The sequence below is a fragment of the Erpetoichthys calabaricus genome, chromosome 2 (assembly GCF_900747795.2).
Source record: "Erpetoichthys calabaricus chromosome 2, fErpCal1.3, whole genome shotgun sequence".
NCBI classification, from domain to species: Eukaryota; Metazoa; Chordata; class Cladistia; order Polypteriformes; family Polypteridae; genus Erpetoichthys; species Erpetoichthys calabaricus.
Window position 1 is genome coordinate 196540092 of NC_041395.2, and position 13315 is coordinate 196553406.

The window sequence follows — 13315 nt, forward strand, 5'->3', positions numbered from 1 at the left end:
TTTGACGAGGTCACACTGTTTTATCCCACATTCACTCCTTCTAATTATTTCCTGTTTCATTTCAACAGAAATCACCTTCCTGCTTTTTTTAGAAGCCATGATATAAAAAAAATATTGAGTTTAACTTAAAAGGACGACTGCCGTGATACGTGCGTGATTTAATTCGTAATGAAGAAAGATTGCCGCGATACGTGCTTAAGTTAAGCGCAGTGACTAACGACTGCCTGCAGTGCCTGCGCGGAAGGATGCAATACATCGGCAGCGATCGTGGAAGCTCGGGCGAAGCAGTCGTGGAAGCTCGGGCAAAGCGGTCGTGGAAGCTCGGGCGACTTCGTTGTGTGAAACGAAGTTCGTTGTATGAATCATGAAATGAAGTTCGTTGTGTGCAGCGTTCGCTGTGCGAGGCGTTCTTTATGCGAGGCACCACTGTATATTAAAAAGATCAGGGGCCCCAGAACTGATCCCACAGGGGCAGCACTTTTAACATTGCCTAATGCTGAAAAAGCTCACCTCACCATAACCCTTTGCTTTCGGTGCCCGAGTCAATTTTGTATCCCCCTACAGACGTACCATAAATTTCCACTTCTTTTTACTTTGATCAATAACCTTTCATGTAGTACCTTATCAAAAACCTTCGGAAAGTCAAGACAAATAATATTATATTTACCCCTCTGATCATATTTTTTGTTGTTTCCTCCTAGAATTCCAACATATTAATGAAACATGACCTTCCTTGTCTAAAGCCATGTTGAATGTTTGCTAATATACTTGTTCTAAACATGTGCTGCTAAATCTTTTCATTAGTGATGGTTTCCAATAATTTACCTGTGATGCATGTTAAATGTACTGGCCTATAGTTATTTGGATCAGCCCTATCACCCATTTAATTTTAATCTGGTATTTACTTAAACCTGTAACAAATTTTAATCTGTTATGCTGTTTGTAGTGATGGCTGAGAAATGCTTTTTATCTCAGGTTTTCATGTAAAATGTAGATCATACATTTGCTGATACAATAGGCCTCAATAGAAACTTAACCTTACACAACAGCAAAAAGTAACAAAATATCCATAAAAAAGATTACTTGAGTCATTTTCTAAATGACAGCTATCCAATTGTGTACTCACCGAGTTTTAAACCACAAGCATTTTAATTAATACATAGTTTTATTAAAAAAAAAAAAATTTTGGTGCATTCAGGCACAAGAGAGAAGCACATTCAAACAGCTTTGATTTTTTTTTTTTTTTTAATCTGACATTAGCTAATAGGAGAATTAAGGCTGGTGATTTGTTTCTACAGACAAGCTTTAATGCAGACATATTTTCCAAAAATCCAAAAAAAGTGCACCACTTTAAATAATAAGGTGGAAATAAAAGGTTAGATTAGTGTCTTCTTCTTTCGGGTGCTCCCGTTAGGGGTTGCCACAGCAGATCATCTTCTTCCATATCTTTCTGTCCTCTGCATCTTGCTCTGTTACACCCATCATCTGCATGTCCTTTCTCACCACATCCATAAACCTTCTCTTAGGCCTTCCTCTTTTCCTCTTCCCTGGCAGCTCTATCCTTATAGCATCCTTCTCCCAATATACCCAGCATCTCTCCTCTGCACATGTCCAAACCAACGCAATCTCACCTCTCTGACTTTGTCTCCCAACCATCCAACTTGAGCTGACCCTCTAATGTACTCATTGCAAATCCTATCCATTCTCGTCACACCCAGTGCAATCTTAGCATCTTTAACTCTGCTACCTCCAGGTGTGTCTCCTGCTTTCTGGTCAGTGCCACCATCTCCAACCCATATAATATAGCTGGTCTCACTACCGTCTTGTAGACCTTTCCTTTCACTCTTGCTGATACCAGTCTGTCACAAATTACTCCTGACACTCATTTCCACCCTGCCTGCACTCTCTTTTTCACCTCTTTTCCACAATCCCCATTGCACTTCCTAATTCACTGTCTCCACATCATCCAGCCTCTTCTCTCTCTCATTCTCTTCATTCATCAGCCTCTCAAAGTACTCTTTCCATCTGCTCAACACACTCTCCTCGCTTGTGAGTACATTTCCATCTTTATCTTTTATCACCCTAAGCTGCTGCACATCTTTCCCAGCTCGGTCCCTCTGTCTAGCCAATCAGTACAGGTCCTTTTCTCCCTCCTTAGTGTTCTACCTCTCATATAACTCATGATACGCCTAAAAGAAGATAACACCTAAATTTAATGAGAATTTAGTCTAACTAAAGTTTGTGTATCTATTTGCAAATTTTGTTTCTGAATTTCAGTCCAGTTTTTTCAGTCATCCACTGCTTCACCTCTGTTGAGCAGATAATTCATCACATTATTGAAGATGTATTGTTTGTGTTTTTTGACTGCATTACACTCACAGAAGCCCCTTCTTCCATGGTTTTAATTTAAACAGATAAACAAATAATAATAATAATAATGCATTTTATTTATAGGGGCACTTTACATTAGCAGTAAATCTCAAAGTGTAACATAAAAAGTTTAAACAAAGGCAAAGCAAGGTAAAAACAGAGATAAAACAACAATAATTATAGCATTCTTGTTAATAAGCTTTCCTAAATAGAAGATGGCATATGATGCTAAATGTTACTCTGTGTTTCCACCACATTAGTGCCAAGTTAACCAGATTGTGAATTTGTTTTGTGCATGTTTTTTTTTTCCCCTCAAAGCATTCAAAAGAAAAAAAAATATAGAAAGACAAAGTGGACTTAGGTACAATACTACAAAATCACACAATGACTCATCTAGAACCACTACAGCTGCTCAGATATTTGGCCTGGAATTGTGATCAGTTAGTTGAATTGTGTGTTATTTTCATCCCTATTGTAGATGTACCACCACCCTACATTCGGCCTTATTTTACTGCTGAAAATTGATTAAGAGTTTGGGTAGAATAATGTGTGTGATGTGTAGTATGAAATTCAGTTAAGTTGGACGATGCTTCCCAGGTCAGTAAAACAATATACTTGCCTTTCTTATTGCTATATTAAGCCTTTCACAAGGTGTACACCTTACCAAAGTATCCAAAGTATGATGGTCTAATTATTGATTCAGAAAAGACTGCTTCTGAGAAGAAGAATGTTGTTAATAGCAGATCAAGAGCAATCTGAATTTAATGTTTAGCTTTGAGCTTTGCTGGCTTGACCTACCTGTAAGTGACTGATAATAGAACTGCTAGCTTGCATTACTGAACACAGTTTTTGAGAAACATACTTTTTACTAGGACTGTTCATTTCAGCAAGAAATGTTTAGTTTTTGAAAATAGAAAAGTAGAACATGTACTAGTAAACACAAATATAAAGTGGGCAATTAAGCAAATTAGGAAACCAAGAGATCACCCCAGCTTCAGTCCAATTCTAGATTAATTTTGTGGAATAAAATAGCATATATAGTAAGGAAAGTAAATTGGAAAGAAGACGTAGACCTAAGGCATACAAGAAATGTTTGAGGATGTGTGCTAATTTTCAGTAATTAACTGGACCAGTCCAAATCTAAAGAGCCAGAAGCAGCTAAAGCAAACGCCAGTGGGCAATACACACGTTCTCATCAGTAAGGTCTCATGCAAATTTTGATTGTTTAAAAGTGTTTTCTGTAAGCAGCTGCATATTTCTTTGAGAATCTTGAATAATGTCTACAATGTACAGGCTTTATATTATTGACACTCTAAATCAGTAATCATTGACCATATTTCACTGGGAAACCCAGACCCGGTTTCATTTTTCAAAAATGTTCTGGGTCATACCTGTATTGCAGCATTTACCTAGAGGGGTTACACCATAAATTAACTTGTGGCTTCTGTTTAAATGCTGACAGAATTTTTTTTCCTTGTATGAGAGATGGAGTGAAGAGCATTTTTATCTGCCTTTTCTTAGTGTTATTGTCCACATTCTAACTGTCCTCTTAAGAAAAAATAACATCTTTAGTTTTGTAAAATTAATAAATATATTTAAAAAGTCCGTATTTCATGTTTAGATTAAGCATGCTTGAAAGCAGATGGATATTTTATGTGAATCAGACAATTATTATAGTTTGCTACTGGGCTGTAACTGCCAGTAACAGTTCCATTATAAAACACATTCTTATGGATCAGATAGATAGATAGATAGATAGATAGATAGATAGATAGATAGATAGATAGATAGATAGATAGATAGATAGATAGATAGATAGATAGATAGATAGATACTTTATTAATCCCAATGGGAAATTCACATGTGAACACACATTCTAAGGCCCATAGGCTGAAACATCAGCAGGGTTATCTTCATGATTACTTAACACATACATCAAGCAATTTAGTGAGCTTTAGAAAAAGGCATTTAGGAAGAATTTTTTCACATTCTATTTAGCCAATAGCATTTTAAAATTGCATAAAGTTAATGCCTATGGCAAACGTAGCTGTACTGTAGCTGACGGTTTTGAGAATTTTTATCTTGTGAAATTCTGTTGTAAAAATATATATATATTTATATGAAAGTAAACAACATGCATATACTCTGTATTTAAATTAATGTATATGTGACTGCAGTCAAGTCTATCAAACTGAGGGGGTTAATTAAAAGTAGCTGTTTTGTCTGCTTAAAAGTTAAGAGAGATGCCGAAACAAAAGCGAGAAAGAAAAAAAATCCCAATGTGCCTAATTATGACAAGCCAAATTAGCATTTAGAGGTACCTCAAAATGCATTTTACAATATCATGAGTTATAGATGTATGATATTCCTTGCTTTGATTTCTTAAACACATTTTCAAATATTAAAAATTAATTTTAAAACATCTTGAAATAACTTCCTATGCTTTTTGAGATGACTTAATTTTTTTTTTTTAACATTTTATGCTTTTGTTGTTCAAGATATCTCCAAATTACACCTTATGAAATGTCATGTTTTCAGTTGGTCTCCTTGTCATTTTAATACATCTTGAAATGCATTGCAGATACTTTGTTTAAAATAACTGAAATGCAGATATACCAAAATTCTTTTGCAATATCTCAAAGTGGTCTGGTGTATGTGTCAGTAATTTAATATGTTTCAGATATCTTCACATGAAACCAGTAAGTTCATGTTAAATGGGAGCAGGCCCAAACAGACTTTATAATGCTGTAGTTTAAAAGGAATTCTAAAGGATAGTCCAAAATACTGTAACACAGAAAAATTAAAAAATTGTAACTAAAACTAAGACTTGGTCTTTAATTGTAGTAAAAACCAAGCAAAACACTAATTTATTCTATAGTTGCTTTTAGTGGGTCCTTGTTCTTAATAATATGAAGTCAGACACTAAATGGCAGCAGCCATCTATAAAGACTGAAAAGAAAAAGACACAAATGTAACAATGATAATTACAAACAACATAAATAACTAGAAAAGTAGTGCAAAAGTTAAGATTGATTTTCAAGGTATCTGAAATATATTTTAAGATTTCTAAAAAGACAGATATATTTAAAGTTATTTTTTTAATTTTGAAGTATCAAAAATAAGCATTCTTTTCCAGATATTTCAGAATAGCTTCCTGTCCATTTTCTGCTGAGAGGAAAGTGATTTAATCATTTCTTTTAAGATGTCTTACTGTATCTTAAGATGCGTTTATCTTAAAGACTGGCACTCCTATTAAAAGATTACAGGAACTCAGAATGAAGCTCAAGTATTTTAACATGCATAGAAAATCAGTTTGAAATGCATAGGAGGTTATTTTTGACTTTTATCTGAAAATTCTTGTGAGAACTCCAAAAAGTGTTGTAGATGTCTTAAAGTATAAGAGAACTTATTTTAGGATATCTTGAACTGAGTTTCATATGTCCAAAACTCTTAGGAGGATACTTGAAATGGATTATGTGATATCTTTAAATCTTTGTTTGGATTGCAATATTTAATATGGTGCAAAGTGTTTTTGAAAGTGGTGTGCATTTTTTCAAAGTGCACCAAAGCCTACATTATAGGTGTGCCAGTCCTGTACATCTAGTTATAGGTTCAAAGGGTCTCGTCTTCTTCTTCCAAACTTGACTGTTCGTCCGGTTACAGTTTCATTATCTGTTTCACATTTCACATTTTTGTGTGTTTGTCATAAATAACTAATGTAATTCTTTTGATATTGTTTTCAAAGTGCTAAAACATTTGATTAATAATATATTTCTAAAAGCGCTTTTGAATAATTGGCTGGCTGTTATGTGTCAGTTTTTTCCTTTGTTTAGCCGACTTTATCAAGCTTATCAAAGTTTTTTTTTCTACAGCATGTCACGTTTTCTCAGTCAGGTTGCAAGTTCCCTTTTTTTCTGAAAACTAGACTCCTCTGGGATTTACTTTGCTTTTTTTGTCCTTTATTTTTTTGTTTGCCTTTCGTCCAATACTTTTTTATTTAACAATTATTATACAAAACATAATGGATTGCATTTTTACAGGGTTTGGTTAATCCTTACTGTTTTACTTTTCCCTACTATATTGGAATGGTGTTTGTCCTATCCATTCCTGAATCATCTCTAAGCCACCGTTAAATGACCTCTTTTTATGTTTAGGTGCAGGAAACAGTCCATGGAGTCACTATAGAGGAGTGCCAGGCTGCTCTGCAGAGTCACAACTGGAATGTTCATAAAGCAATACAGTGCCTCAAGGTGCCGTTAAAAAAATTAAAATATGTTTTATGTTAATGCCTGGGTGAAAAGGTGGTGGGCGCCTGAAACGTGTCTTGTGTTATAGCATGGAGGAGTGGAAATTGCAGGGGGCAGCTAGCAGATTCTTCAGTTCTGAAGACTGCATAGCTTCCCATCTTGCAGGAGGAAATGGCTTTAAGTCCTAGTAATTTAATTTGCATGTTCTAACTGCAAATCCTGTGGAGCTGCATGTGTCTCGTGTTACAGTGTATGTTAACCGCCATTTCAAAACACATACAAGGCTCTGTATGAGGTGAACCTTTTTGCTTTTAGTGTGAAATTTTTAATTTCTGCAAAAACCAATACATAAAAAATTGCTGGATATTTAAGATAGCTGTCACTACTTATTCTTGCATTTGTCACCATTGGAGACATTAAATGTCAAGTTTTCTATCCCCAGATTGCATATCATTACACACACGTCTTTGTTTAATCCACTGTTTGTCACTTTTGTCATTTTGATTGTTGTTTTATACAATAATGTATCATTACTTTGATAGTTTTAACAATTGAGGTTACAAACTTTAATAAGCAAAAGAAAAAATATAAGCCAAAGCCTTGTCTAGTAAACTGCAAGTTGTCTTTTTTTTGTTTTGTTTCCTTTTTTGGTTTACATTTCCATCTCTACAAATTAACGATAGAAGTATAAGACATCCAAACAACAAAGATTTAAAAACAAAAAGAAAATCATCTACTAATGTGATTTATTTTAGACCTTAAACTTTGTTGTACATCATTTAAATAGCTTCACTGTAATCATAACATTTTCAGACATTCTACATTCTATTCAGGGTTGTATGAATCTGGTGCCTACACCAGCAGTATCAGGCACAAGACTGGAACTAATACTGGAAGTTGAGCCTACTCATGCTACCACCCACACTCAGACTGGGACAGTTTCTGTAGTGTCGTTAGCACCATATCCAGTGTCTCCATGTTGTTAGCAATTCAGTGCAATGCATCTGTGTTCTTATTAAGTCCTTTATCTCGGCAGACTGGCTCAAGCTTCAGCACACAACGGATTAAACAGAAAAGCAATTAATCAACAAGAGAAAGACAACATTAATTTATTTAATCAATGCTACTTTAATACTTGTAATACTGTAATACTTGTGTTGGTGTTACCGGTGTTCCCAGAAGGAGGTGTTTCATCTCGCAGGGCACCCTGGATATCATTGAGAGGAGTCACAGCGCACGGCTCAATGACAACTCTGGTCTGTACCAGGAACTGAGAAGGATGACTTTGAGGGCACTGAGGGCAGATCAAGAGGCGTCTGTTAGAGGAATCTGTGAGCAAGTGACACACCATCTGTGGTCTAGTGACCCACGTCCTGCTTGCAGAGGAATCAAAGCATTGCGCGCATTTGAATCTGTTCCTCGGAGAGTCGCAGTCAGGGCAGCTGATGAAACGGTCCTTATGGATGACCCTGCAGTTGTGACCCGCTGGGCTGGCTACTTTGAGCAGTTGTTCAAAGCTGATCCTCCGGCTAGGACGTTGGATATCTCTGGGTCCGCAGTTCTTGAGGCTGATCCTCCAATTAGCTATGAACCACCTAATCTCACTGAGCTTGCACAGGTGGTGAACCATTTGAAGGGGAGGGGGGGGGGGGGAAGGCTGCAAGGATCTGTGGTATCCGGGGTGAACTTCTCCAGGCTGGTGGTAAGGCTTTCCTCCTGGCATTGCAAGCAATCTTTGCCTCCATTTGGGAGACTGGCATCATCCCAACTGACTGGAAAATGGGACTTGTCATCCCTATCTGGAAAGGGAAGGGTGATCACCTGGATTGCAGCAATTACAGGGGGATAACACTGCTCTCGGTGCCGGGTAAAGTCCTTGATAGGGTTGTCCTCAATAGGATCCGTGATCACTTGCTCACCTACCAGCGACCGGAACAGTCTGGTTTTACGTCTAAGAAGTTTACCATTGACCGGATCCTGGCACTGAGGGTTCTCATGGAGTGCAAACGCGAATATCGGCAGAGTTTCTTTGCAGCCTTTGTCGATTTTAGCAAAGCATTCGACTCAGTTGATCAAGCTACCCTGTGGGACATCCTGAGGAATCGCGGGATCCCCTCGAGGTTGCTGGATATTCTGGCCAGCCTGTATACTGGTACTGTTAAGTGCTGTGCAGAGTGGATGCAGGACCTCTGCGTTTTTCCCAGTTGATTCTGGGGTTCATCAGGGGTGTGTTCTTGCTCCTACTCAGTTCAATGCTTGTATGGACTGGGTGTTGGGCAAGGTCGTGGGGTCCAGCGGCTGTGGGGCATCTGTTGGTGAAGAAAGGTTCATGGATCTTGACTTTGCTGACGATGCTGTGATCTTCGCAGAGTCGATGGAGGCTCTGATTGGGGCACTCGAGAGACTGAGCGAGGAGTCTGAGTGTCTGGGCTTGCTAGTGTCCTGGATATAAACCAAGATCCGGGCCTTTTAATGACCTCTTGGGCACAGCCATCAGCAGTGTGTCTGTTTGCGGAGAGAGTGTTGACCTTGTTGAGAGGTTAACTTACCTTGGCAGTGACATTCATGTCTCTGGTGACTCTTCCTATGAAGTCAGTAGATGGATTGGGAGAGCATGGGGGGTCGTGAGGTTGCTGGAAAGGGGTGTGTGGTGTTCCCGGTTATCTATGCCAAAGGATGAAGGTCCAAATCTTTAGAGTCCTGGTGCTTCCTGTCTTGCTATATGGTTTGCGAGACATGGACGCTATCCAGTGACCTGAGACGAAGACTGCAGTCCTTTGGTACTGTGTCTGTCCGGAAAATCCTTGGGTACCGTTGGTTTGACTTTGTGTCGAATGAGCGGTTGCTCATGGAGTCCCGAATGAGGCACATTACCTGCATTGTGAGGGAGTGTCAGTTACGGCACTACGGCCATGTGGCGCGTTTCCTGAGGGTGATGCGGCTCATAAGATCCTCATTGTTGGAGACCTGAGTGGCTGGAACAGACCAAGGGGTCGCTCACGTAACACCTGGCTGCGGCAGATAGAGGGTAATTTCTGGAGGGTGGAACTGGACTGCGCGTCTGCCTGGGGGGTTGCAAACTGGGATCCCGAGTTGTTTCATTGTATAGTGGGTGCGACAATGCACTGTACCAGTGCATGCTCCCCAACTTGACTTGACTTGACTTTAATACTTGTTTGCTGTTGTCATGTTTTTAAAATGGACACTCTGTCAAAAGATAGCACCCTCCAGATTCCTATCAATATAAAAATCAGGTAAGTCATACAGTTATATTTACCACATGTAGTATTAAAAGTACAGGTGGGATTTCCATTGGAGGTGGAGCCATTACTCTGACTCCACCTCTCAATTCCGAGCCGGACAGACGCACACACTTCCACGTGTAAACATTTATATCTAAGATACGGTCTTGTCCTGTAGCAGATAAACAGGAAAAAGGCGCAGGGACACTGCGCCGATGCCACCTCAAGGCGTTCTCCGTAATGTTGTACAGACAACGTCTCCACCTATGGCCAGTACTGTGGCACTCGTAACACTGGCGTCCCCTTGTCTTTGCCCTGCCCTTGAGACGTGAAAGCAGGACGGATACCTCCGCCCTGCCTTTTCCTGAGCTAAGTTCAGGGCTTCTCTCTGCCCTTACAGTGAGCAGTCCTTTAACACACGTGAGCATATGGGCTCACGTTTCCCATTGTTGGGAGACCCGGTCTTCCTCTTCTGGGTCCTCCTCTTTTTCTGGGGCGTCCCAACAGTCTGGGTCTCCTAATGGGAGAAAAAGAGGCCCAGTGGTGTCTGCATCCATGTAGAGCTGCATGAGATTGCCGCCGGCTTTTGGGGTGGGTCGCACTGACAACCTGCACTCACCATCCGGCTTCCTGTATGTGCCTCTGCCAATTCTGCCGCCACCATGCGATCAGTCATCACCGCAGCGTCCACTGTAGGAGTTGCGGCTACTTGGCAACCTGAACTGACCGATACCGGTGCCTCTTTGCTCGACACTCCTCTACCCGTACCACAGCGTTACTCCAGCTGGAGAATCCAGCGCCGCACTGCCCCAGCCACTGCTGTACAGCCTTCAGGGGTGCATCCACCTTTTCCTCCAGCCTCTCAGTCGTCTCTTGGAGGACACGTAAAACCTGCAAAAGAGACTGCACGGGCTGAAGGACACCCTCCAGCTCACGTACAGCCGCGATCAAGCTCAATGAATCAGCCAAGGGCAGTCTCACGATTCATTTGGCTTTACCTGACGGCTGTGAGCTGCAGAGCATCTGCACAAGCTCAGTCGAGTCGTCTTCTAGCTCAGGATGGACGTTCATTGGCCCCGCCTGCAACCAATCATCGGTGAGCACGCAACACACACTGTCCAATCACTCACCTGCTTTGGGGAGGGCTATCTGGTCCTCCACCATCCCCTCCTACTTCACATCACCCACTTTTGGGACAGATTCCAGGTGCCCGTCCTCCTGTCGCCGTCTTCTGGTAAGTGGTGATTCCCATTCCCCATTGTCGGTCTCCTCTGCCACAAACTCACTGTCGCTCCACGGGTCAACATGCTTCAGCCAAAGACGTGGATCCAGGCAGTCCCCTTCTAAAAAGTATGAATAAGGGAAAGCTTGGTAATCTCCCCAGGGTCGACTGCCACTGGACGCCAGACTTGCCTCTTGGATCCCGTCCCCCAAAGCATACTCCCTCCAGGTGGATCTTCAGCACCTACGCAATTAACAGCCAGGAAGTCCCATCTGGGATGCCATTGTGGAGAATCGGCCTCGACACAGACAGACACGCAGACCAACAATATCCCAAAACACAGTTTATTTTCCTGTTTCATATACAGCACACACAGTGCACAAAACACCACAATAATGCTCAGTCCTTTTCTTACTCTTTACTTTCTTCTCTACCTTTTCTTTCTCTTCTCCTGCTGCCTCCACTCCTCTCCCGCAAGCTCTGTTCTCTGCCTCCCGACTCTGGCTCCTGAATGGAGCGAGGCAGCCCTTTTTATGTCTCCTGGTCCTTCCATCCTCCAGGTGTCCCCCCTGCCGGCCACCACAATAAATATATATATATACTAGCAAAATACCCGCGCTTCGCAGCGGAGAAGTAGTGTGTTAAAGAGGTTATGAAAAAGTAAAGGAAACATTTTAAAAAGAACATAACATGATTGTCAATGTAATTGTGTTGTCATTGTTATAAGTGTTGCTGTCATATATATATATATATATATACATATACACATATATATATATATATATATATATATATATATATATATATATATATATATATGACAGCAACACTCATAACAATGACAACACAATTACATTATAAAAATAACGTAACATGATTGTCAATGTAATTGTGTTGTCATTGTTATGAGTGTTGCTGTCATATATATATATATATGACAGCAACACTTATAACAATGACAACACAATTACATTGACAATCATGTTATGTTCTTTTTAAAATGTTTCCTTTACTTTTTCATAACCTCTTTAACACACTACTTCTCCGCTGCGAAGCGCGGGTATTTTGCTATATATATATATATCTGTATGTGTATATATGTATGTATGTGTGTGTGTATGTGTATATATGTATGTATATATATATATATATATATATATATATATATATATATATATATATATGTTGATGTGTATATGTATATATATGTACATATGTATATATATGTTTATATGTGTGTGTGTGTATATCTATAATAATAAAAGGCAAAGCCCTCACTGACTGACTCACTGACTCACTCATCACTAATTCTCCAACTTCCCGTGTAGGTGGAAGGCTGAAATTTGGCAGGCTCATTCCTTACAGCTTACTTACAAAAGTTAGGCAGTTTTCATTTCAAAATTATACGCGTAATGGTCATAACTGGAACCTCTTTTTTGTCCATATACTGTAATGGTAGGCAGCAAGATGGCCGTAGGAGACTGAGTTGCGTGTCGCGTCATCACGCCTCCCACGTAATCACGTGAACTGACTGTGAACTCAGTACGTAGAAAAGAAGGAGGAGCCCCAAAGAGCACAGAAGAAAACATTCATTACACAATTGACAAGGCAGCGAAACAATAAGAAGCGAGTGAGTGACGCATACAAGCATCTTCATAAGACACGAGGTATAAAAAAGCACGGTGTAAACCGTAAGTCTAAATTAACTTTATAGAACCGCTCCCGCTGCCGTTTGCAATACCATATTCGCGAGATACAAGTTTAATGAGAAGACACGAGGTATAAAAAAGCACGGTGTAAACCGTAACCTTAACTTTATAGAAACGCTCCCGCTGCCGTTTGCAATGCCATATTCGCGAGATACAAGTTTATTGAGAAGACACGAGGTATAAACGAGAGTTTGCATCACTTTGTAACAGAGTTAAAATTGCTGTAGCGAGAAACTTTTAACTGCCGGGTCTTAGCTAACATTAAATAAACCCGTGGACATCGCAACATCACACAAGACAGTGGCTCACGTGAAGTGACTGAACGCAGCAGGAGTGATCTCTTCCATGAATCAAACCTGTTCAAAAAACACATTACACAATTGATAAGGTAGGAAAAGAATATGAAACAAGGCACGGTATAAACCGTAACTTTAAGTTTATAGAAACGCTGCCGTTTGCAATACCATATTCGCCCCTGCGAAGCGCGGTGATTTTGCTATATATATTAAACTATTTCAACCATTG

At 39.9% G+C, this 13315-nt stretch overlaps 1 protein-coding gene across 5 annotated transcripts in view; it reads left to right on the forward strand.

Annotated features, from left to right (window-relative positions):
- Window positions 1-13315, forward strand: part of tnk2b (tyrosine kinase, non-receptor, 2b) — a 250834-nt gene that overhangs the window by 205611 nt on the left and 31908 nt on the right. For all 5 annotated transcript variants that reach the window (XR_007933986.1, XR_007933988.1, XM_051921975.1 and 2 more), the window contains one exon: window positions 6525-6620. Coding sequence is in view for 3 of the 5 variants with exons in the window: in XM_051921975.1 (XP_051777935.1) it covers window positions 6525-6620 (96 nt within the window). In the remaining 2 variants the exon portion in view is untranslated. The remainder of the gene's footprint in view (window positions 1-6524; window positions 6621-13315) is intronic.